This window comes from Electrona antarctica (genome assembly GCF_951216825.1).
Source record: "Electrona antarctica genome assembly, chromosome: 18".
Classification (NCBI taxonomy): domain Eukaryota; kingdom Metazoa; phylum Chordata; class Actinopteri; order Myctophiformes; family Myctophidae; genus Electrona; species Electrona antarctica.
Window position 1 is genome coordinate 38,318,064 of NC_136799.1, and position 26,779 is coordinate 38,344,842.

At 43.9% G+C, this 26,779-nt stretch overlaps 1 protein-coding gene across 2 annotated transcripts in view; it reads right to left on the reverse strand.

Moving 5' to 3' along the window:
* Positions 1 to 22,744, reverse strand: part of ccdc9b (coiled-coil domain containing 9B) — a 54,194-nt gene extending 31,450 nt beyond the window's left edge. The window contains exons 1-8 of one of the 2 annotated variants that reach the window (XM_079528429.1): positions 22,606 to 22,744; positions 21,976 to 22,039; positions 20,029 to 20,100; positions 18,735 to 18,830; positions 17,227 to 17,424; positions 5,597 to 5,704; positions 4,625 to 4,729; positions 3,380 to 3,514 (exon numbers count right to left, since the gene is read on the reverse strand). In XM_079528429.1, the coding sequence (XP_079384555.1) occupies positions 3,380 to 3,514; positions 4,625 to 4,729; positions 5,597 to 5,704; positions 17,227 to 17,424; positions 18,735 to 18,830; positions 20,029 to 20,100; positions 21,976 to 22,035 (774 nt within the window). In that variant the 5' untranslated portion in view covers positions 22,036 to 22,039; positions 22,606 to 22,744. The remainder of the gene's footprint in view (positions 1 to 3,379; positions 3,515 to 4,624; positions 4,730 to 5,596; positions 5,705 to 17,226; positions 17,425 to 18,734; positions 18,831 to 20,028; positions 20,101 to 21,975; positions 22,040 to 22,605) is intronic. The other variant, XM_079528430.1, reaches the window with a different exon arrangement.
* Positions 22,745 to 26,779: the final 4,035 nt, after the last annotated feature.

The window sequence follows — 26,779 nt, forward strand, 5'->3', positions numbered from 1 at the left end:
TCCCCCAGAATAGGGACGCTGGGGTTCAAGTGGTTAAATTCGTTCTGCAGTCTTCGTCGCTGCCTGAGACAAATTCTGACTCGTGACTCGTTCAGCTATTTCTCTGGTGTATGACAGGCTCCGTTTCTTAATTCCGTTCAATTCACCTCATTTAGATGTTGTCTGCAGCCCAGTTCACCTTAGCAGCACTCTGAGGGGTTTCGAGCAAGCTGGCAGTTACTAGTATTATCTTCAAGCTTGAGTGACAAATGTGAACAAGTCCCTTTTTACATAATGACACTTCAATGTACAAATGTTAGGTATTATCCATTAATAACTACCAATGGTGAACTTTTAATATGGTAGAAAGGATTAAGGTAGTTTTTGCTGTTTTAGCTGCTCAGGCATAAACTAAACCAGGGGTTCTCAACCCGTGGGTCGCGACGCCAAATTATTTTAGGGGGTCCCCAAATTATTTTAAAAAAAAAACAAAAAAAAAACGATTTATTTAAAAATTTTATTTTCACTTTTTTTCAAAAATAGCAGACCTACAAGCTCGTAGCGCGCCACTCGGTGGCGCGCTATGAGCTTGTAGATCTGCTATTTTTCAATAGCTAAATTATAACAATGCTTAAAACATCAAAAGGGGTTCCCGCCCAAAATGGTTTAAGGTTATTGTAGCAGTCAATTTATATTGGGGGTCGGGAGGGGGCGGGGCGGGGGTCCCGAGACATTGCCAAAGCATTTCCGGGGGTCCCCGGCCAAAAACGTTGAGAACCCCTGAACTAAACCACTGCTTCACAAATACATTCATTGCACGTCTCACCATTAGAGTAGTGTAAAAAGAAAAAAACAATTGCCTTCTTCTGAAAGATCTGATGCAGACGCCAACATACAACATTTAGAGGCAAAGGTCAAGCTGTAATCCATACCTTTTATGCCCTCCTTGGGATTCAAATGCTAGTCGCCCAGAGGACAAATTCAAATTTCTACCGCTCTGCCAATAGGCAAGGGGCGGTATCACACTTATCAACTTCAGGCACTACTACTTGCCAATCAGTAGGTCAGGGGTGCCCAAAAGGTAGATCGTGATCTATACCAGTAGATCACAAAAGTTGTGCAGGTAGAACACATGCCCCTCCCCTAAAAATATATATATAATTTAAATATATTAATACAAAAAATATATTTTTTGGCATGTGCCACTTGAATTAGGTGACTTGATTGACATCAAAAAGGGCCATTCAGCTAAACCCACAATGCAATACTTTAATTTTAAGAGTGTTGCGCACAAACATTAGTTTCCAATTCCATTTCTCCCCCTCTATTTCCCATTCCTAGTCTTTTTTTTTTTTAAACTATTTTCAGCAATGCGATAATTACTTTTTTTGGTGGGTAGATCTTGTTGAGCTGGTCATTTTGAAAGTAGCTCTCAAGTCAAAAAAGGATGGGCACCCCTGCAGTAGGTGTTCCAGACACCCTACACCGCAGTCTAGATTTCTCTATGGAAGAGTAGGGAGACCACCAGCAACCACTGCAGATGTGCTAGTTACATACTATTAACATACTCTACCATACAGATTGGTTAACTAGACTAGTGTCCCAATGCTAGGGTAAACATTAAATAGTCAATCGATGGTTGATGCATGATGCTTTTAGCTATTTTTGGTGAGATTGGTATTGAGGGAAAAAAGGACATGGCCTACTACTATAGACCTCTGCGGGACGCAAATATTGTGTCCGTAGGTGACGAGTTTTTTAGGGAACGCTTGTTTTACACCGCCGGCTATTACTAGTAGTAGGAAGTAATGGGGCGCCTGCAGGGCAGGGCTTTCTCACATCCTAATTCAGCCAGAAAACCCCTTTCTCGGTACTCATTAGAGACCCACACCTCCTGGTATCCAATCCCGCTGCCGCCATATTTTTCCAACAATTTACAATTTACAATTTAGGCATTTAGCAGACGCTCTTAATCCAGAGCGACTTACATTTAGCAACAATTTTCCAACAACCGCAGACTACTTTTTTGGCCGATAAAGTAGGTTAGGGTTAAGTTTAGGTTTAGGCATAGTTTTTGTGAGGTTAGGTTTCTGGTTTAAGGACTTCAGTGTTTTGTAGTAGTACAGAACAAAGAATGTTTGCTTTCGCCATCTTTGTTGAAGAAGAGTCTGGGCAATTATTATTTAGTCTTACTAGAAACACTAAAAGTTTCTAAAGGGCAATGCTTAAAGTGTGATTACTTTTGAGGGGATTAAGTATGTTTACCTACCTACACCATAGAGTATATAAAAGGATAGAGACTGAACTGGCGCGAAGCTCCGCCCCCCCAGCTATTCATGTCAGTGGAAGTTGCTCAGTGGCGTTTTGAAGCACCCGGAAGACTGCCGGAAGTACCGTCTCAGAACGTCTACTTCCGCATTTGACCACCAAATTTTGGTGGTCAAATGCGGAAGTGCAACCGAGCGCTCAATGTTAAAGCCCAGCTGCACGGGGTTTCCCGGTCATGAATCCACGGGTCCGCCTGTAGTCCCTCCTCCTACCACTAGGGCCCAGAGCTTCAACGTTGAATAGCCTCACTGGCCCCTTGACCTACACCCATCAAACCCATTAGTGTCAACCTCAGACCATCAGCTCATGGTCTGATTTTGAATCTTAAGGTTAGGTTTAGGCATAGTTTTTGTGGGCTTAAGGTTAGGCATATAACCACTTGCGTGCGGTCCAAATGAATACAGCGGAGTGCTCCCTACCCCACTGACAACCAATCACAAGCCGTTTTTTAACTCGTCACCTACGGACACAATATTCGCAGATTCCAACTTTAAAATAATGAATAGACAATTTTCTTCCATGGCATTGTATAGGATAAATCAACCAGGTATTGTTTGATCGAGTAAAGACGTTTTTTCTTTTACTGTGGGAATAATATTCGGTCAGTAATCAATATTTCCATATTATGGGCATACTGATTCCTGAAATAAAAATAAGAACTTCTGTTAAATTGTTTTTACTTGTTTGAGTATCATATGACACAATCCTTCATCTATCAAAATGCATATATTATGATAACATATTCTTCACGATGACGGGTATAGTTCAACATTATGTATCAAAATAAAGAGGAAATAATTCATTGTTGATTTATTAATCCACGTCTTTTTTACCCTCTACACCAATTATTTTCGCCGGAAATATCTGATCCACAAGTTCGCCAAATGTTCGCCCCAGAATAGGGGCGATAGGGTTGATGTGGTTAACACACAGTAAAATCCTGTGCTAAGTTTACCAGTTGAAACTCCAAGAGTGAACAAATGTAACCAAATTGACCCTTAAGAGTCCATTTGGTTGCATTTGAAAACTAGATTTTACTGTACATGGAACAAAAAATACACATTTTCCTTACCTTTTTCCTCACCATGGTGACCAGCAGCTGCTGCCTGCGGCCGCGCCCTAAGCCCATCGAGTCCTCTGCCAGTCCGTCTGGCCCCGCCTCCTGTGACCCTCCGGTGCCAGACTTGGCCGTCACCACGCGAGTGTCCTGTCACATGAAGAAGAATGAAGATGAAGCATGCAACAATTTTTACAGTGTCAAACACTTATCTCTTTCCTTTCAAAGCCCAGATGTCCTAAGGCGGAGACCAAACTTCTACCGCTCAGCAGCCAGAGAGGCAATGTATGCTTGGCCAGGGGAGATCTTGAGCTTATGAGTTTCAAGCAGAATCACTTATGGTAAATGGTGCATTTATATAGCGCCTTTATCCAAGGCGCTTTACATAGATGCATTACATTCACACATTCACACACACATTCATACACTGATGGCGGCGGAAACCATGCAAGGCACCAACCAGCACATCAGGAGCAATTAGGGGTTCAGAGTCTTGCTCAAGGACACTTCGACACTAACTCTGGGGGAGCGCGGGTTCCAACTAGCAACCTTGTGGTTACCATCCAGCCACTCTACCCCTGAGCCACCGCCGCCACTTATGAAGCAATAGCATTCTGAATCTAGGTATCCTACCCAACATCAGGGTCTAAATGACTAATTCGAACAGTAAACCAACGTTTTATTCATTAAAAGTCACGGATTGCAGTAAAGCAGCAGTTATCAAAGTGTGGTTCGGGGAAGACATGGGGCGCTAGAGTAGATACTGTATGAGAAGGACGTGCAGTAAAATGAGAAGACACTCTCAGATCTAAATGTTACAATGAAATAAGCCACTAATTACTTACTTACTAGTTAGTTAACTTGTCTGTGTGATCACGTTTACGTTAACAAGGTCAAATAGAATTAACAGTTACTATTTAGTAAGTAGTGGTCTCCGCATGGAAACAAAGTAGGCTAACAAGCATTACTAAAAGGTAATTAAAACTGAAAAACGGACTGCACATCACAGTACAAACATTTTCTAGTAAACTATAACACTTCTCACAACCATATATCAGTTCTACTCGCAGGCATACCGTAACCTACTCCTAAAAGCATGACACATTGATGAGCACTACTAAAGCTTGCTTGCTTCTGAACAGGAAATTAAACGCAATACCAACACACGGACACAAGTCTGCACAATTTGGACCAAAATTCGATTCGGGCACCAATTCGGGTGTAACACCGGTATCATGGTTTCACAACACAGACACTTACACTGGTGGACTTGCTGATGGTTACGGTGAGGTCATCAACTTTGCCCTTGCGGCTCTGCAGCGACAAGCCGTCATCCTGTGCCCTCTTCTTATCCGCCTCCACCTCCTATGAGCAACCCAACGAAGCCAGTCAATTCAACACACGTCCAACAGAGGTCTTACAATCATAGCCCTTAGCTTCGCTAGCTAACTATAATGGCCAGTTACAGTAGTTATGGTGTAAAACCCATGAGAAGTGAGGGGCGCTCTTATCGTACATCATCATACATCATCTCATTCCGGCCAGTCGGAATCAGAATTTTTGTCCTGAATGAATGAATGAATTTTATTTATATAGCACCTTTCCAATATAGTTACAAAGTGCTTTACAGACAGGTTAAAAACAACAATCATAAACATCATCAACAACATCAGAAATAACTAGATAAAGTGCCCCTCGGGGCACAGGTCAGGTTATGGCCTCCTGGTGGCGCTATAACAGGCCAATGTGAAAAGGGTGGGATATATTCCTCAGCCTAGTAGGAAAGTCTGTGAAAGATTTCACGTAAATTGCACGCTGCGTTCATGATTTGAGGCATTTTGTTCCAAAAATGTGTTTAGCAAAAATCCACCTGTTGGTGGCGCTATAACAGGCCAATGTGAAAAGGGTGGGATATATTCCTCAGCCTAGTAGGAAAGTCTGAAAGATTTCACTTGATTTGAGGTTTTTTGTTCCAAACGCGACAATCCTGCCAACAGGAGGTTTATCGTTGGCGCGCGGGCGCACGCACGCACGCACGCACGCACGCACGCAGACTTGGACCCTCTTGTAAATACGCTCAACCAACTGATGACGTAGTTATGTACTAGTAGTTTTGTCTCGTTCCCAGCAAAGCAATGTGTGAGCGTTCGAATGGAACTGTCTGTAGCCACTAATCAGGAATCATTGGACCATGAAGGCCTCTTATTCCCGTCTACAAAAGCTTGTCCTCACCTGGTACCTCTTCATGAGGGCATCATTCTTCCTGCGGAGGGCCTCGATCCTCTTATCCAGCTCCATGTCTCTTCCCTGATCCTTCTTGGGCATCACGTCACTGGGGGCCTGTGGGGGGGGACACGGCATTCAGATCCACTCAAGCAGTGACTATAGCTGATACTCCATCACACGACAATGCTGCTTGTCAAAAAATCTACAAGTTTTGTGACGCATTGTTAGCAAGTAGATCTGTTTGACACCGCCGTACTATAGAGCATGAATTGGGCTGAACATGGCTGCAAGTGACTTGCTACAAGAAGGCTTGCACTTTATTATAGTCGAAATACATTCATACTGCAGCTCAAATTAAAAGAGCTCTATAGCCGCTGTGCTGTGACTCACATGTGTTAAAGGAGAACATTGCAGACATTTAACCTTGTTCTATTGTGTGACATTTGAAAATGTGACATAGCACTTCCAAATAAATTCGGTGTCGAGAGCTTGCTCTCACCACCTGCCTACAGAAAACGCATTAAAATGTGGCATTTCCCTTTGTTTTCTATTAGCCATTTTTAACAAGGCCTATCATTCTATGGCCATTAAAGGGGAACTTTGCTTCACTTAACATGAATCCACAGCACAGTAACCTTATTTTCCGGCATAGAGAATACAAATGATAGAATTCACGTTATCTACGGGCAAAAGTAAGTAGCCTTGCCGAGCCATGAGGCCCATAGGGCAGGAGCCTATCTCCTGTTTCTGTAGCGTGAGGCAGCTTGATGTACAAGTACACCCCCTGGACATGACGCTAGTATGTCGCAGGGACTTACCCCCAATCCAACCCTTGATGCTGAGTGTCAAGCAGGGAGGCACTGGGTCCCATTTTTAGAGTCTTTGGTATGACCCGGCCGGGGATCGAACCCTGACCTCCCAGTCTCAGGGCGGACACTCTAACCACAAGGCCACTGAGCTGGTCTTATCTACGGGCAAAGCTCCCCTTAAATGGCCTTCTTAAAAATAACAGCAAATAAAAAAAGATACAAATTTAAAGATGTAAACGTAAGCCCACTGTTATAGTCAAGACAAGGACAAGAGAGGAATGGGTGTGAGGTCTTGTGACTGATGCTGCACATGGCGGTGTGCCCTCACGCCCACAGATGGAGCGTTCATTATGGAGCTCCGTTACGCAGTGGGAATGCGAATGCAGAGCATTTGAAACATCCTGACGTCGTCAGCAGAAGGCGTGCCTCCGCTCACACTCCACACACACACACATGCTGCTCTCCCAATGCTCTCACAGCTTAGCACTGTGTTCACACTTACCCAAGACACGCTCGCTCTTCGAAACACAAAGATCACAAAAGTCTTATTTTTTTGTATTTTTTTTTTTACATTAACCACTTGAACCCTCACATCCCTAATCTGGGGGGAGCATTAATCGATCTACAAGCTCACAAGACGTTGTATGAGGTTTGTAAAAAAAGAAAAAAAAAAAGAAAAGAAAAAAAGAGTAGACCAAGTATCGAGCCAAAGGTCAAGTTTACAAAGTATTGAGGGATTAAGTCATTAAATATCTAAAAACACACATGTAACATGAATCCAATAAGTAGTGGGGTCCCCCCCCCTCTCTCTCTCTCTCTCAAAATGTCACTATCTGCCGTTTGTGACTTGGTCTCTCTCCGCCCTTCGTTTGTGCAGTGGTGGAAGAAGTGCAAGTAACAACACTACAATGTATAAATAAATACTCTTGTTAAGTAAATGTCCAGTATTCAATATTTCACTTGAGTTTCATTGTGTGACGTACTGTGAGCTTGTAGAGAGCTTGGCTATTTTTTAATACGGTATCTGAACTTCAGAATTATAACTGGGGCCCTATTTTCCAATTGGTTATACGTTTTGTAATAATAACTTACTAAAGTAACGTATCCAAAGGCCTCTGGGTGTTTTGTCAGCAGATAAAACAAATCATTTAGCAGAACTACAAGAATATGAAAATATATAAAACTAGAACTGCACTCTGTCGAGTGCCTACTTTCTTGTTGCACACAAGTAGGCCATAAGTGGCCTACTAGTGCGCAAGCAGAGCGTGCAAGTACTGTCGACCGCTACAAACGGTCAAATCTCAGCTTCTCTGTGAAAGAACGTTTGAAATATTGAATTATTAGGTTTAGCTATTTGCTACGTACCTAGTTTTTGGAGGTAAAAAAGTAGTATTGTGAAGTATGGTAAAAGCGACGGCTTTCGATGGTGACATATATGTCGTTCAGTGTCGGGTGGATTAAAGGAAATGCCTCTATGTATATGTATATGTAATTTGTAAGTTGATTAGCGGTATATATGTGGTTACTTTGCGTATGCCCCGTTTGATGCGTATGTATCGTAGCTGCATATGACGTCAGGGTATAACTGGTATAACTAGTTCTCAATGATGACGTAATAAAGATGTGGATTAAAGGACCCAATGCCAGGGTGTAATTGGTTTTCGATGGTGACATAAGGACGATATATTTTAGTGTCGGGAGGATTAAAGGTAATGCCCCCATGTATACATGTATGTAATCTGACACCACTGCCATATCAAGCACAAGTAGTCATTACTCATACGCATGAGTGACGGCTTTCGATGGTGACGTATATGTCGATCAGTGTCGGGTGGATTAAAGGAAATGCCTCTATGTATATGTAATTTTTAAGTTGATTAGCGGTATACTGTGGTTACTTTGCGCCCCGTTTGATGCGTATGTATCGTAGCAGCATATGACGTCAGGGTATAATTGGTACAATATAGCTCTCAATGATGACGTAATAAAGATTTGGATTAAAGGACCCAATGCCAGGGTGTAATTGGTTTTCGATGGTGACGTAATGACGATATGTTTTAGTGTCGGGAGGATTAAAGGTAATGCCCCTATGTATACATGTATGTAATCTGACACCACTGCCATATCAAGCACAAGTAGTCATTACGTCATACGCTGGCACGGCGCATACACATCAAATGGCGACATACGAAAACGAAAACTATTACTTGCGCGCTCTGCTTGCGCAAGTAATAAAGAATATATATACCAGTAAGACGCCCTGAGGGAGAGGTCGCGTGCACGCATCCGCCTGGGTGACGGCAGACTGCTGGGCGAGTACTGGCGCTTTGGCATGGGGAGGCAGATCAACATATGGAGTGAATTCTGTACTGGAGCGTGTCTTGAGTGTACAGGGTTTGATAGGGTCAAATCCACATATGGAATGTCAGAACAGGTCAGCTCCATATATGGAGATCTATGGGTGGCAGTGGGGGCAGTGTCTTGAGTGTACAGGGTTTGATGAGGGACTAATAACTTTGGGGCGTCTAGAGTTTGAATGAACAGTTATCAGTCAAAAGGGAGACATCGAAGAGGAAGGACGGTTGGGGGCGGATCAACATATGGAATGTCAGAACAGGTCAGCTCCATATATGGAGATCTATGGAGATGGATATGGAGATCTCTATGTATGGCCCTGTCCAGGTTTTGATGGTCAGTGTTGTGATCTTCATATGGAGACGGCCATATATGGAGCGTGTCACAAGGTGTGACGGACTGACGGCCATATATGGTGGCGTAACATGTCACGAGGCATGAGGGACTGACGGCCATATATGGTGGCATGACTGACGGAACGACGGACAGGTTTTGCAGGTTTTCATAGTAATCTGCGACCTACCGTCGCAACAATATATTGGGCCGATAAATACCGGGGCCAATAATTATCTTGCATCACTAGTTACTGACCACCCTTGCCTCAAGATGTGGGGTGTGTATGCTGCAGTGGTGAAGGAAAAGGAGGGGTGGGGGGGTTGCTTTAAATGGCAACAGGGTGGCCTAAAGGCCACACGTCTCACGAGACGGTAGAATGATGAAGACCCCGGCCCGCTCTGCAGCTTGAGGCCTAGGAGGGCAGGGCGGCCTTTTAAGCTTTAAGGTTATCATTGACTTTTTTGAGTGGTGTAAACCACTCCTACAACTGGCTTTTTTGTGCAGAAAAAATGAGCATGGTTGCTATGTTCACCCTGTTCACCCGGGTGTGATTTCATTACCTGGCTTTGTTTGTGCAGAAAAAATTTGCATGGTTGCTATGTTCACCCTGTTCACCCGGGTGTGATTTAATTACCTGGCTTTGTTTGTGCAGAAAAAATGAGCATGGTTGCTATGTTCACCCTGTTCACCCGGGTGTGATTTCATTACCTGGCTTTGTTTGTGCAGAAAAAATTAGCATGGTTGCTATGTTCACCCTGTTCACCCGGGTGTGATTTAATTACGTCAGACATGATTTCATTACGTCAGACAGACCTTACACCACTCAGTTCACACGGGTGTGATTTTTAATTTTACGTCTGAGATTAGGTCACAGCATGTGCAAGAGTCAGCTCAGTGGCCTTGTGGTTAGAGTGTCCACCCTGAGACTGGGAGGCGGGGTTCAATCCCAGACCGGGTCATACCAAAGACATCTTAAAATGGGACCCAGTGCCTCCCTGCTTGGCACGCAGCCATCAAGGGCTGGGTTGGGGGTAAGTCCCTGCGACACGATAGCGTCATGTCCAGGGGGTGTACTTGTACATTAAGATGCCTCACGCTACAGAAACAGGAGATAGGCTCCTGCCCTATGGGCCACGTGGCTAGGCAAGGCTTACTACAATATGCAAGAGTCCTGAAATCACAGCATGGCAATTTTGTTTACGACTGTCAATCAAGAAAACAGATCTACAAGGTCTCAGCATGTTGTGAATGTGTGGCTATATTTTCACTATTCAACATGAGTTTTTCAGAAAACGGATTAGAATCAGCCTCAGGTCTTAATGGGCCAACATAACTCTTCAACTTGTACTTTCCTACGGGTGTGTGTTTTGACATGACAGTCCCTGCTACATCATGCACAAAATGACTATTTAATGGGACGTGCCCTGATATAATGATGTCATGCCAAAAAGAGAAGAACCGCCCTCTTACACTGCAGTGTCAGGCCGAAACAGACAAAAGCACTTCACAGGGCTTTGGGGGAGAGAGTGTCAATGTCCATGACGCCTGTGGGAGCTGATCGCGACAGCAACAAAAACACTGTGGGATGCAGGAGCAAAAAAAAACAGAGGCTTTCAGAAGGAAAGCAGTTCAGGAAACAATCATTACTGACACCCGCAGGTATTACCGTACTTGTCTGTTTGGAGAGAGGTGCAAACAACTTAGAGAGGTGGAGAGAGGTGAAAATAAAAAATACTGCCGCAGCCAGAATTCTTTAGCTGTTGTTTTCTTACCGAAAGCTTTTCCAGCAGCATCATAACACAAACATAATTTAAGCTGCCGTTCAGTGTTCACACATTGGCCCATTCGCCTACAGTACCCATCAGGAAGGGGGATAACTCTACGCAGTGAACATCCCTGACAGATGGAGAGAGACGGTACACAGACGTGACAAACACTTAGTCGTTCAGCTAGTCAATCATCTCCTCCGTTGCTCGAGTGCGTGGCGGCGGAAGAGATTCCTGAACGCTCCATGTGACATTCCACCTAGCGCAGAAAAATGACTCACAGCTAGCATGCACAACATTGATTCAGACACGCAGAAGACAACATAGCACTGGGGCTACATGGGAGACTTTTCCATGCTGCTCCATCGCCACAGACAGCTGCTGTCACCTTCCTGGTATACACAGCGTATTGTCACAGAGATGTGGAAAGGGAAAGCAGTGGCACTTTCATTATTCATCACTATCATAAACCTCTGATTAATATTAGCATCAGAGTGAACCCTAATTTACCCGACCAACCATGACGTTGACAGCCCCCCCCCCCCCAAAAAAAAAGACCCAAACAAAACATCAAAGAACCTACATACAATTCAATTGCATCGAAAAATCACCTGTTTCAAAGTCCACTAAGTCGCTGTGAAAAAGTTGGGACTTGCTCACTCGGAGAGGTGTCAGGGTGGGCAGCAGCCAGCTGTCTGGTTGTCAGGGGTGTCCAAACACAACAGAGCATGAGGACATACCACCAAGAATAGGAGCAAGGGAAACACTCACTGCCGAATCTCAGCAAGGCTGATGGCGGAGCGCAAAGAAACGCCAGCCTTGCCAGCCGCCGAAGCCTACTGCTAGCCCAGTGTGGAGGAAACGTGGCATGGGGAACAATACCCCCTCAGGGTTTTGGACACAGGGGGTCCCTCCTTCCGGAAGGTCCTCACATAAAGACAGATACACAATCAAACACACGGGGAAAGCTGTGGCTCTTCCAGCGGATGGGACGGCACCCATGCCCAGATGGGCCCACAAAGTGGAGGGTGCCAGGGCTTTCTCCCTGCCCAGCGTTGTTCCACAACTACAGGAGCTACGGCAGGGGGCCGAGAGAGCCAGTGGAGGGGCGAAGACAGAAAACGGCTGACAGGAGTGCTACATTTAGACACAGCTAAATCTCTGCCAGTGGAGAGAGAGAGAAGTGGGGGAACCTAACACCAGCCGAGCTGGGCCACAAGCAGCTAGGACGAGAGTGCAAAAGCAAGAGAAGGAGAGTGTGGGGGGATAAGAAGAGTAGGGAAGATGAGAAGGCACTCACGGGTCTTTCCATGTCGGGGAGAACTGGGCTGGGTCCAAGCGCTAGGCAGCCGAGGCGGCAGAGAGGGCTGCCTGGTGTTGCCGATCATGCCTTGATTACAATGAGCCAGGTTGGGCAGGCGGCCAAGCCGTCTAACAAATACACAGAGCTCCCCTGTTAAAGGATTTCGCAGTACCCACCCGCTCGTCCTCTCTCTCTCTCTCTCACTTTCACTCTCCAAACCCTCCCATCCTGCCTTACACATGCAGTCTCTCTCTCTCTCTCTTTGGAGCACTTGCTCTCACCCCTCCTCTCCCCCTCTGCTCTGCTCAGAGCTTTCCAGATAAATACTGCCCCCATACACTCTCATTCAGACTTTCCAGTTTGGATTTTAAAAGACAATGATGTTTAGCCCTCACCTTCGTATGAACAGTGTTTACAAATGTGATGAAAGGCTATTTTAATCCCTCACATCCTGACAAATCTCATTTGGTCCTGTCTGTGCCTCAGTCTGCCAGAGTGGGACAGGAACAAGATTATTCCAGACGCCCACCACAAATGAGATGCATGCTCTTGTTGGTCCTTGGAGCTGTACCACTGTCTTTCCAGCAGCTGCTCTGCCTATGGGTACCCAAGACCTCCGGGCTACATGTTCAGAGCACTAGAGGGGGTCTCTAATGAGACTGAAAGAGGGGGTTGCCACCAGGATTTCCCACGATACTCCATCCAAGGCGTGCAGTGCAGCCTGTTCTGAAGGCAAGGCTAGCAGCTAATGGCATACAGCTAGTGCCGCAGACAAAATGCCTCAAACTATTCAAGGGGATGGGAACAGGGAAGTCAGCGACTTGTGACTCAGTCTCAGTGCTCAGACCTGAGGCCGATTCTACAAATTCCTTCTAAACTAAAATCTTCAAACACTTAATAGCAGACGTACAAGCTCGCATCGTGGCACGAAGTGACACGCTGTGAGATTGTATATCCACATGAACCACATGAACCTTAGCGCCCCTCCTCTAGTGGGCATCTCACAGTATCTGAGCATGCTGAGACAAATAGAGATTTGGTGTCGTGGGAAAAAAGGAGGGGCCCCAAGTACGGACCCGTGGCCGTGGGGGACCCCAGTCAATGGGTTTAAGTGGTCAATGGGGTATTAAGTTAGATGTCGGAGGTATTATAGCATTCTAAATTCTAAGCATGCTCTGGACCACATAAATCATGCATTGCTATAGCAATAATCTTACTAACCAAGGTATTTGCAAAGTATTAATCCTACTATTTTGGTATTATATTTGTGACTGCCTGGAATTTGTGGACACTTATCCCTTGTGGAAACGGGCAACAGTAGACTGACTAGTCATTTAGTGATCTTTAAACCTGGAACACTAAACACCAGTTGATTTTCACCCGGACAATTATATTTTGGTAATTTTCATAATGTTGCTGATGTCTGAGGTGGGTGGGTCTTTCAGTACCTTCATGAAGCTCAGTGACATCATAGAAGGTAGGTTTGTTTCCCTGCACACATCCCTGCATGTTTTTTCTACAGGCAGGTGTTTGGGTGAATTTCACCCGTGTTTAGAAAAATCCCATATACCCACAATGGGCTTTTTTTTCTTCTTTTTTTTCACTGAACCATTCTCACATGTCCCAGGAATGGGTGGACCAAAGGAGAAGTTCCTAGCTCCATTATTTTTTTCCTTAATGTTAATAGCTCCATTATTAACGTTTTTCACCGATTTTGCCCTCCTATGATAGCGCCCCACGATGATATCTATTTTTCTTTTTTTGTGAAAAGTCTTACTGAATGAAATATTAAAGAAGAGTACCTCAAGTTGTCATGTATTGCTGTTCTTCAATATATTTTGATGAGAAATATTTTTTTATGGAATATTGTACATTGGGTAAAATATAGGCCTACCCGTGTTTTGTGATGGTGTGACAAAGTTTGTGTTCAGTGTTCTAGTGTATTTTCTCACCAGAGCCAGCTACAGTACAAATACATGATAACCCCGTTAACCACTTAATCCCAATTTCAAAAATAGCAAAAGAAAAATAAATCCTATTAAGACAAATATTTGGTCCTCATTTTGGATGTTTCCATGTCCAAAATGCGACCAAATATTTAAGACCCTCCATAATGTGACAATCTCACATGATGCAACAGCAGTGACAGCATAATGACATCTGCCTTTATGACGGTCAATGAAGAGAATGATAATAAAATAACACTTTCTCACAGTTGTACATGTTGGTCTGCATCTCTCACTCACACTGTGTGCCCGTCTGTCTCTTTGTGTCTATCCTCATGAGCTCCTCACTCTGGCATGAAGTTAACAAGTGAAGATTAGACCTCCAGACTGTAGAATCTAGATGTTGCGTGTAGAAGGTGTGAGTCAACACAATTTACGTGTATACTAGTCTTTTATATAAAAATCACACCCGTGTGAACTGAGTGGTGCAACTACGTCACATACTAACCATAGCAACCATGCTTGTTTTTTTTGGTTGCTAACCATAGCAACCATGCTCGTTTTTTTGGTACGAACAAACACGGGTACACGGGTACAAAGCCAGTTGTTGGAGTGGTTTGCACCACTAAAATATATATATATATATATATAGGACTCTCCTTTATATATATATATATATATATATATATATATATATATATATATATATATATATAGGACTCTCCTTCTGCAATGTACTCCTTTGATTTGCCCATGCGCACTGCCATTCACTTCCTTTGTTTGTGGCTCCGAAAGAATGGCTCGTTTCTCCTAATCTAGGGAACTCTCCATGGTTTTGACCAGATGGGCAATATTCTGTCTTCATTTCTGACTTCAGCATGCCTCTCGTTTGGAATATTAACGCTTCTGTGTTGCCCAAGGACACTTTGACACTAAAGGCTGATGCATAGTACACTTTTAGAGCCGAAATTACATCGGTTCTGCAAATCTTTGAATATATATTATTTTACAGCAAACATTTATAACTCATATTTGCTTCTGGGGGGGGGGGGGGGGGGGTCCCTGGAACAACATATTTTCAGATGGGGGTCGGTGGCCAATTACATATATTTTCGGGGGTCCTTGACATGAAAGTGTTTGAGAACGACTGAAATAGAAACATGAGGTTTTTCAGAAAACTGTCATGATTTAGAAGGTATTTGTAGAATTGTCCTCAGGTCTAAATGGGTTAACAACTTAACATACTAATGTGGCTCACGCTCACAGGTCACGGCGAAGTCAGACCGGCGACAGGGAGAAATGGAGAGATAAAACACTTTGCTGGACTGTCGCAGCTCGTTTCTAAATTTGAGTCGATAAATATGTCACGTAGTTGTTGAATATTGATTAATATTACATATAAGGCCTCATTTCACTAAATAAGCATGAACAAACTGCTCCACAATGTGGTCGGAACAGCTCCCCACTCATCAGGTCATTTGGCAGCTTAAAACCTTCATCCAAGCAGTGCAGGCAACACAGCCTGCAGCACTGCTGCCTGGAAGTGGTTAAAAAACATGGTTAAAAAAAAAACCTCGATATTGCGACGCGACACGCTCTGGGAAATTTGTGACGGAGGTTTATGGAGGTTTTCCCTTTCTAGCGGTAGGTTGTGTTTATGACTGGTCACAAGACAGATTTCAGAGGTGTTTGTTCCTCCTGGAAGTTAGCTTGTGTCTTTTCCAACATCTCAGTGACACTGAACAGCCAAAATTAGGATGGGTACCGCAATATCCTGTACATTAATACATGATGTTAACAGTCCTGAACATCAATATAGTCCATTGTGAAATTATAACTAAGGCGGAGGTACGGGAAGGGGGTTGTTGAAGGTGCTACAGCACCCCCTTGTGGTAGGCTGAAGGAGCAGATACAATCATGTATAATATAATGTCATTTTAATCTGCTGTCCTAAGTTTAAAAAAAAAACGTTATTGAGTTTTTAGTGATTGCATGGCGATATTGCTACTGGGTGAGGGTCACAACGCAGAAGGTGTTGGATTTTTTTTTTTGGCAAAAAAAACTATACAAGATACTGTAATTATTCTTCTACTTTCCCCACGAGGACCACCAAACTGTTACTGCGCACGCACGCACGCACACGCACGCGCACACGCACACGCACACGCACACACACACCAGAGGAGCCATCTGTTCCAGCTAATGTTATAGGGTTTGATGAGCCGTGTCAGCCAGACATACGTTTTTTTTTTTGGCAGGAAAATTGGAATAGAGACCTTCACACGGTCATTTTAGAAAAGCTGACACCAGCATTTCCAAGAGCCATGATGGTCTTTTTGGACCATGCGAGGCCATAGACACAACTCTAAAAAAGTCAATTGCGAGTGAGGGGGGTACTGGAGTGCCACACGGTGGAAATAGCTTCACCCAAAAACACGCTGAAGCCTTTCTGTGCCTTCAGTAAGCCCCGGTCACAAAGATGGCCCCAGCTTCCCCGCTCACTTCCATTTTAGGGGAAAAACAGGGAGAAGCGTCACGTATATTGTAGGTGAGAAAGCGACAAAAAGGCTACAAAAAAGAAACACCTCTGTGCTTTTTCAGAAATTGTTCTACCTAATATGAATTTGTCATTCATATTTATTTATGTAATTCACACTTGAATGCTATTTATATGAAATGTTTTCATATATGTCAAGGTGCGCGATCACAATGTTGTCGTATTGCACAATGCGCATGCATAATGTTTTCACGATGCTAGGGATGGGACGTAACCACCTCACAATAGTCATATCGCGGAGATTAAAATGTATCGTGAAATTGTACTATAGGATGAATTCGCTATTGTTGAGCTGCAAATTCACTACCACTTAAACCCTCTATACTTGATAAAACGGAGAGCGCATTTGTGAGCTTGTAGAACGGCTATTTTTGGCAGGTTCAATTGGTTAACAAAAATGGCATTTAAGGTTTTAAGCAGATTTTGATTATTGCGATAATATCGTTAATCACAATTATTTTTGCCACAATAATCATCTTGACATGTAATCTTCATAATCGTCACATCCCTATTGCGTGCCTTCCCTCACTTCTAAAAACAGCACTAGTCAAATGATCTACATACCGGAGAAGGAGCACTCCAGTATGCGTGGTAGGCTTTGAGGTAGGCTTTGCGTTCCTCTTTGTGTTGGGCGAGAGCCACATAGATGGGCTTGGTTCCAACGACGCGGCCGTTCATCTCCATCACAGCCTTGGTGGCCTCCTCGGGGGAGGAGAAGCACACGAAACCAACGCCTGTGAAGCAACCGTCCACCAGCATAACCTAGAAGACAGACATCACTTTAGATCTCCATAAGGAGCAACCGTCCACCAGCATAACCTAGAAGACAGACATCACTTTAGATCTCCATAAGGAGCAACCGTCCACCAGCATAACCTAGAAGACAGACATCACTTTAGATCTCCATAAGGAGCAACTGTCCACCAGCATAACCTAGAAGACAGACATCACTTTAGATCTCCATAAGGAGCAACCGTCCACCAGCATAACCTAGAAGACAGACATCACTTTAGATCTCCAGAACTATTTTAGTTTCATCAAAATGGCTTAGATTGCTGCCAATCAGAGGATAAACTTAAAAGCATTTTGGTGCGTAGTCCTTGGTATTCAATGTGACCACAAAGTCGAAGGATCACACTCAGAAGCCAAGGAGACCCTATTTTTTTCTGTCAAAAAACTAACCTTAGCTGGTACTGTACCGTACTGTACCATACTGTGCTGTACCATACTGTGCTGTACTGTAAAATACCTTACTGTACTGTACCATACTGTGCTGTACCATACTGTGCTGTACTGTAAAATACCTTACTGTACTGTACCATACTGTGCTGTACCGTACTGTACCATACCGTACCGTGCCATACTGTACTGTAAAATACCTTACTGTACTGTACCGTACTGTACCATACTGTGCTGTACCATACTGTGCTGTACTGTAAAATACCTTACTGTACTGTACCATACTGTGCTGTACCGTACTGTACCATACCGTACTGTACTGTAAAATACCTTACTGTACTGTACCGTACTGTAGCATACTGTTACTGTACCGCACTGTCCCATACTGTACTGTATGATACTGTACCATACTGTGCTGTACCATGCACCCTCTCTCTCTCTCTCTGTGTGTGTGTGTGTGTGTGTGTGTGTGTGTGTGTGTGTGTGTGTGTGTGTGTGTGTGTGTGTGTGCGCACGCCAAGTATTGACAAAGTATTGACTGCATACAATAATATACTTTTCAGATGGTTGACATTTTCTCGTAATAATTTCTTTAGTGGTCTATAATTTGTTGATAGGATTTTTTGATTTTCATGAGCTGTACGCCATAATCATCAAGATTAAAATAGAAAAAGGTTTAAAATACTTCACTTTATGCACAATGAATTGAGAATATGAAAGTTTCACTTTTTGAATTATATTACGGAAGAAAATGATATACACCGTATATATATATGTATTTGCTGAAATTTGAAATGTAACTGGTAATAAACTGATTTCTATGCCGTTATGATGTCATAACACTGGTAAATCACACTGGTAATGCACACTGATCTGCCCGATCGCTCTCTCACCTTAGCACTTGTAATTGATCCATACGGAGAGAACTCCCTATGCAGTTGCTCATCGCCTATGGCGCCATCCAGGTCCTTGATGTAAAGGTTACATCCCTGAAAATAGAGCCAAACAATCATGATCTACAACAGTGCACCACTGATCTCGACTTACAGGGACTGCCAGTTTTATATGCATTAGGCCACAGGTGACCATTTCATAAATGTGTAAACTCGGGGACTCCAATCTACACTGAAAATTGTCAGTGTAAAATTGAATTGAGTGTATAAATCTATCCACAGTTACAGTTAATTAACACTCGCAGTTACAGACCCAAAGGGTCCCCTGACCCAATGTTTACAAGCAGTGATCTCTAAACTGTGAATACACACGTAAAAAAAAGAAGGATTTGATGAAATTTAACATAAATCGATTGATTGAAATGTTTATTTGAATAAACCAATTTTAAAAACAATATAAACAAAAGCATCATAATAACATGCAGTATTATATAAAGGATAGAGACCGAACTGGAGCACTAGCCCCGCCCCCAAGCTATTCATTTCGATGGAGTTGCTCAGTGGCGTTTTGAAGCACCCGGAAGACTGCCGGAAGTACCTCCTCCGGACCTCAAATTTGAGGTCCAGGGTGACGTAGGGAGTGATGGTCCTACGTGTTAAAGCCCAGCTGCACGGGGTTTACCGGTCATGAATCCACGGGTCCGCCTGTAGTCCCTCCTCCTACCACTAGGGCCCAGAGCTTCAACGTTGAATAGCCTCACTGGCCCCTTGAGTATTACCAATCGATTACCATCTAAATCAGAGGTTCGCAACCTTTTCAGGCCATGACGCCCAAAATAATGATATTTGAACAGGGGACCCACCACCCTGATGATCACTTGGAATTGTAGGAATTGAGCAGTTACATTTAGTTTGACTCCGTTTCAGATAAATATTGTGAATGGCCAATCTACAAGGTCACAACTCACAACGCCTCACGTTAGCGGAGTGAGCTTGTAGATCAGCTTCCCCAGAGTTGTTGAAGTGTCCTTGGCTCTTGAGCAAGACGCTGAACCCCTAATTGCTCCCGATGAGCAGGTTAGCGCCTTGCATGGTTTCCTCCACCATCAGTGTATGAATGTAAGAGGCATGTAAAGCGCCTTGGATAAAAGCACTATATAAATGCACCATTTACCATTTCACTTTACTGTCTCCTGTAAAGTGACAGTAAAGTCATGTGGGAACCTCCCTGGGGGTCCCAACCCACAGGTTGAGAACCACTGATCTAAATGACAAATACAGAGTTTCTGCTTACCTTGAAATGGCTGAGTAATTCCTGTTTCAGCAGCTTAAAGTTGTGTTCTGTGCCATTCATGTCTTCCACAGCCTGTGGATGTGATCAAAACAATATGGTTGATGCCTTTTTTCCACTACAAACAACTGTACTGTAAGTGGTAAATTTGTTTTAGTGTAAATTGTTTTTCTCCTTGTTAATCGTTTTTCTCCTGTATTGTACCTTTTTGTAGGCCTACAAAGGCCTACTCAATTTGTGTTTTCTGTATGGGGAGTCGGGACTACGGATGGAATTTAGCATTCTTGCTAAATTCAGTATGACCAGTTAAATACCCACCCCTTGTTTTACACTGTTTTTGACATTTATTGACTATAGACATTATATCCCCGGGAGCAGTATGGGTTTGGTGGCTGGCGCCCCAGCCTGCATCCTCCGTGAGGAGGAAGCCCAAAAACCTTCGATGAGACCTTTAGGAGGGCCATTCGAGCCGCAAGCGGAGCCTGCAGTACCACCGTTGCCCAGGTGGAGCCTGCAGAACCATTGTGGCTCAAGAAACCACCACTCCTGAATGAAGTGTCTGGTGCTGGGAGTCTTGTGCAACGCACAGGTCCTGGCGGTACTCCTGGTGAGAGCAGGAGTGGACGTGGTGAGACGTAGGAGGGGCCCGGACAGGAGTCAAACCACAGAGCCTAGTCCCTCCACTTGCCAGAATTGTACCTCCCAGTCCCAGCAGAGTAGTTCCGGAGTGGATCCAACGGATTGTTTGGCCCTGGTCTTTCCCTAGTAGTGGGTCTGATCGAGGGTAGCTACTGGGACTTAAGTCGGGACTTGATCACCCCGGCTGGGTCACCCGAGTGAGGGTTATGATATTCGTGAGACCCGAAACCCCGATGACCTTGGGATACATCACTGAGGATACGTCCCAGGTGCATCCAAGTGGTTCTGTCCATCCATCCAAGATGTATCCAGCGGTAAGGCCAGTTTGTTGATATTATCCTCCCATCTAATCCTTTGTCTCCCCCGGGGTCTCCTTCCAGTGGGACGTACAACGAGGACCTCCCTAGGGAGACGCTCGGGAAGCATCCTTACTAGATCCCCGAACATGGTTGTCTCCTTTCCAAGCGAAGAAGCAGCGGATCCACTCAGAGTCTCTCTCGCATGACTGAACTTCTCACCCCATCTCTAAGGGAGATGCCAGCCACCCGTCTGAGAAAAGGAATTTCGTCCACTTGTATCCGCGACCTTATTCGTCCGCTTGTATCTGCAACCTTATTATTTCGGTCATGATCCACACTTCATTACCATGTGCTTTTTCCTAATAAAGTTTTTTATTTTTTCGTTTGTTTCTCCCTCCCCATGACTTTGAGTACCTAGAAAAGCGCTATATTAATCTCTGAAATGTATTATTATTTTAATACATGTTTATCCCAACGCATTTTTTGTCAATTATCTAATGTGATCCTGGGCTCTACACACCCTCCGCCAACCTGGGGAGAGCAACGGACTTGAACTCATGAGTGTCCAAGTCACTCCTTTACACCTGACGGGGGAGTTTCCCTGGTTGGACGTAGCGCATGGAAGGAACACGTTATTCCAACCAGTTCCTTTCCCCTCCATCAGGCTGGCCAGGGGGAGGCTTTTTAGAGACCAGGATTACTGCATGTTTTTGTGAGGTTTACCTATCCTAGGGGACATGGGGAGAACATACAAACTCCACACAGAAAGGCCCTTTCGCCAACCCCGCCTCGGGTATGGGCACTGATGACGCAGAGGAGAGAACACGCCGCCAACACCCACAGCGTCCCCAGCGGGAATCGAACCCAGGACCTTCTAGCTGTGAGGTGACAGGACAGCACTACCGAGGCGACAGCACTACCGACTGTATGTATTATTATTATTATTAATCTATCCATCTATCTACAGTAACAGTACCCACCCATCCTTCCAGTCATCCATCAATGACCTCACCTCACACCCATCCTCTACGGCTGTCCCTCTGGTCTGTTCTGTTGCTGCTGGTAGCTGCATTCTCCTGATAAAATGATGCATGACATTTATAGATAGAGCACAGTAGACGTCACTTCACTATAGAAAAATGCTGTCCAAAATTACATCCACACGACACATAGGCCTAATTAGTGTTTGTAGAAATATTAGTAGAAATGAACAGGTGGTTTTCCCTTGGGTGGGTAATCTACATTGGCAATTTGTCTCTTGACCTGAGTTGGAGTTAAGTAGGTGCTAAAGCTAAAGACCGATTCATACTTTTTCGCACGACAAGCATAATTTCATAGGCTCAATTCACCAGCTAACCCCCCATATGTGCCCTCTCCCTACGCTCATTCGTATGCCTCCACCTGTTAACATGAACTCTCTGTATGTAGAGTAGAATTATATTCAATTTTTTTGTGAATTCTGTGCAATTAATCTAATTGAAAGTTTTACACCAACCTCTCAAGGAAAACAAACAGATCCCTATAAACCTGCTACCTACAGCAACATTATATACACAGAATATTACACATTCATCATTCAGTTAATAGGTATACGGTTTAAGAAACGTATGTGTGTGTATTAGGACTTTTAGTGAATGTTTACCATGTATAACTCACGCAAGACGCAATGTGATGAAACTTCTGTTGTTGTAAGCTAGCCCGTAACGAAGCGACAGTGCCCTCCAGTGGTTGCCAGATTTTGCGACAGCAATAAGCAACCTGCCTGCCCTGCAGGTCTATGAAAACAGGCCCAAAATAACCGACTATGCGTCTATGCCACATCATGAGGACTTACATTTAGACCTAATGGCATATTTGAAAATACCCGATCTACGGTGTGAGCTAGTAGATCTGCTTTATTCAAAAAACATTTCTGAAAAGTGAAAAAAGGGTCCTTGACATTAAAGTGTTGAGAACCACTGTTTTAAACAACATTAGGACATTAAGAACATTAGGAGACAAGCCTAAATTAGCTCTGTCTGGTCAATATCTCTAATGTCTTTGCACAAGCTATGGACCAGATACACTTTGGAAGCAAGCCCAAAAACCTGCAACCGGCAACTATAGTGCCACAATGTACCAAAATATTACAAGCAACTTTACAGAAAAGCAAGCCCAATATCGGTTATAATAAGCAGACATGGCAACACTGGTGGTGGTGGTGCGTGCTGTGATGATGAGGAGGCTCCTCAATCAATCCCAGGTGAGACCCCTCTACCAATCCCCTACCAATTTATACCAATTCCCCTACTGGGAAAGCCAACCCCAGACAGGCAGAGTAGTCTACTGGAAGCCCGGCCCTATCGGTCCCATGTTAGACCCAGAAATGTTGGTTAGTATAAACTTGTATCATGTATGATTCAAATATCATCTATAGGCTTAGCAGATGAGATTAACCATTAACATTCTATAGACCAATTATTTGTTTACAAACATTGGGATTGGGCGCACGGGTGACTGTTTTATGTAATCAATTCCCAACAGCCAACAGATCTCAAAACCTGTTGTTTTGGGGAGCGCTGGTTTCAGTCCATTCAACCCTGAACAGTTTATATACAAGCTCACAATCATGCAGTGTTAGTTTTACTTATGTGAGCGAAGCATGGCACTCTAGATCGTGGCTCGACCATTGTGTGTGCACAGCAGATGCTGCATGCCTCTCTGGGAAAACTTGAGATTTGCTATGGACTGGCCAGTGGCCACCTCAGACCTACCTATAGCTATGACTTTAAATGTTGAAAATGGGCCCCTCCTGGCTGCCACTAGTAATACTGCTAGCACAGGGAAACTAGCCTGGTCTAAGCTATTGGAGGAGGATATTGACAGATATTCTGTCCTAACTGACAGTTTATTAAAGAATATTGTATTGCCAAGTGATGCCTTAAAGTGTTTAAATATGAATTGCACAGATACACATTATGCTGCTGATCTTTGTAATTTTTATGATAACATCACAGCAGCTCTAAATGCCGCTAGTGAGCCATTTTGTAGGCAGAAAAAGGTTTTTAATATTAAACCTGGGTGGAAAAAGTGTGTGGCTGAACATCATGCTGCAGCTAGAGAAGCATTTAAACACTGGAATCATGCAGGTAGGCCAAGACAGGGGGATGTGTTCGAGCATAAAAAACAAACCAATGCCAGATTCAAATATGCTCTCCAGCATATTAAGAGCAATGAGAACACCATTAGAGCTGATATGCTAGCCAGAAAGCTTCAAACTAACAACCATGTTGACTTCTGGAAAGCGGTCCGTGTAATGAACAGTAACAAAACACCTTTACCTTCAGACATTGAGGGGGTCTGTGGCGCAGACAAAATTGCCCAAGTATGGCGTGAACATTACCTCAAACTTTTCAACTGTGTCAAAAGTAATGTTGTTGTCATTGACAATATCGATCTAGACAGTAATGTGGTTATTAGGTCAAGTGAGGTATCTGATGCTATTAACCTGGCCTGGACCATATCACTGCTGAGCATCTTAAATATGCCAGCAATAGACTTAGTCCATTGCTATCTATGTGCTTCACTGGTTTTATGGTTCATGGTGTCCTTCCTAATTTCTGTTTTACTGGTCCCTGTTCTTAAAGATAAGGCTGGGAAGTTAAACAGCATGGACAATTACAGGCCCATTGCCCTTGCCAGTATCCTGTCAAAGGTGTTCGAAAGAATCATTTTAACCTGGATTGAAATGTATGTTTTAACTACTGACAATCAGTTTGGTTTTAAGAGAAAACACAGTACAGACCTTTGTATCTATGCCCTAAAGGAGTTGATCGCTAAGTATGAAAGTCATAACTCCTCTGTATTTTTATGTTTTATAGACCTTTCGAAAGCATTTGATAAAATCAACCATGAAAAACTATTCAGGAAACTAATAGCTAGAAGTGTCCCCAAATACATAGTCAGAATTCTTATTTATTGGTATGCCCAGCAAACCTTCCAGGTAAAATGGGATAATGCTGTCTCCATCCCATTTCACGTGGGCAATGGGGTCCGTCAAGGTGGGATTCTATCCCTGTTTCTATTTAATGTTTATATGGATGACCTATCAAGGCAGTTAAATGCTTGTAAAACAGGTTGTATTGTTGGGGAAAGTGTTATTAATCATCTCATGTACGCAGATGATCTGGTTATACTTAGCCCATATACTGCAGGGTTACAACAGTTATTGAAAATATGCTCACAGTATGGCAAAGAGCATGATATTACTTATGCCAAAAAAAAATTGTATTATGATTGTTCGATCTAGAGAGGACAGGAAATCCACCTTTCCAGCATTCTGTCTCTCAGATGCCACTCTAGCTGTGTCCAAGGAATTAAAATACCTTGGACATATCCTCTCTGAGGATCTCAGGGATGACATCCAGCGACAGTGTCGCAAAATATATGCTCAGGCCAATATGCTTTTAAGAAAATTTTCTATGTGCTCAGTAGACGTAAAATGTGCCCTGTTTAGATCGTATGTCACCCCTCTGTACACAGCCCATCTATGGTCCTCGTACAGAATAAAAAACATGCAACGGCTCAGAGTGGCATATAACGATGCCATGAGGTTACTGCTACATGTTCCTAGGTGGCACAGTGCCAGCCAGTTGTTTACTTCTGTTGGTGTGCCCACATTTGATGCTCTGTTAAGAAAACGTATGTACAATTTTATGCAACGTCTGGAGGTGTCTTGTAACAGCATCATAGTGGCACTAACGAACCCTATGAAGAGCTGTTACCGGGTCACGTCCAGGCTGCGTAAGCACTGGCTCAGCAGCCTGCTGCTGATTAGGTAGGTCTGTACGTCTTATATGCACTACTGTACTGTGCTCGCTCTTATCCTTTTCCCATGTTGTTTGTCTTTTTGTTTTTTGTACGTTGATTTTATGTGATATGGACTACTGTCTGAATTAAAGATTATATATAATCACATCGCATCACAGATGTGACTGTTGTGAGCGTAGAGGTCTGCGTGCGCGACACCATCACGGGACGAAGCATACATTATACTTGATGGGCTGCAGGGCAGCGGACGCGGGACAGGGTCCCCCTGAGGGGGATACCCGGCCGACCCGCTGCCAGGTTGAGTCCTCCGGGCAGACAGCACAGATCCAACTAGTTTACCTCTTAAAGGTTTCGTGACATACATTTTCATTATTTTTTATTGTTTTTCTTTTAGGTTTTATGACCTCAATTACACCCAAAAAACCTGAACTTTGAATATCCAGTGAATCTTCTGTGGTCTGGAGTTTTCTCTGGGGTCTGGAAGCCTTTTTAGCTGCAATGAAAACAGTGACATCTGCTGGCAACTCCCATTGACATATATGGGATTTGCTGGCTCTTACATCACAAACTGCAGGAAAATCAGAGCACTTGTTTGAGCCAGAAAACCCCAGACCAAGAAAATCTACTGAATATTAAAAGTTCAGGTTTTTTGGGTGCAATTGAGCACAGAAAACCTAAAAAAATAAGAAAATGTCACAATCCCTTTAACGGTTTCACGCCCTGTTGAACTCTTTCTTCAAAGTTCTTTTCAACTTTCCCTCACGGTACTTGTCCGCTATTGGTCTCGTGCCGGTATTTAGCCTTAGATGGAGTTTACCACCAGCTTTGAGCGGGCCGGTGGTCTCGTCTGATCTGAGGTCGTTGGCATGATCCTCCCCGGGGTGGGGGAGGATCATGCACTCAGGGAGAGGCGACTCTCCCCGCCGGTCGGCCGGATGATCAACGAGCTGCTCGAGATGCAACGTTCCACAGGCAGCCGCAGCCGCCGCCGCAAGCGCCCGTCCCAG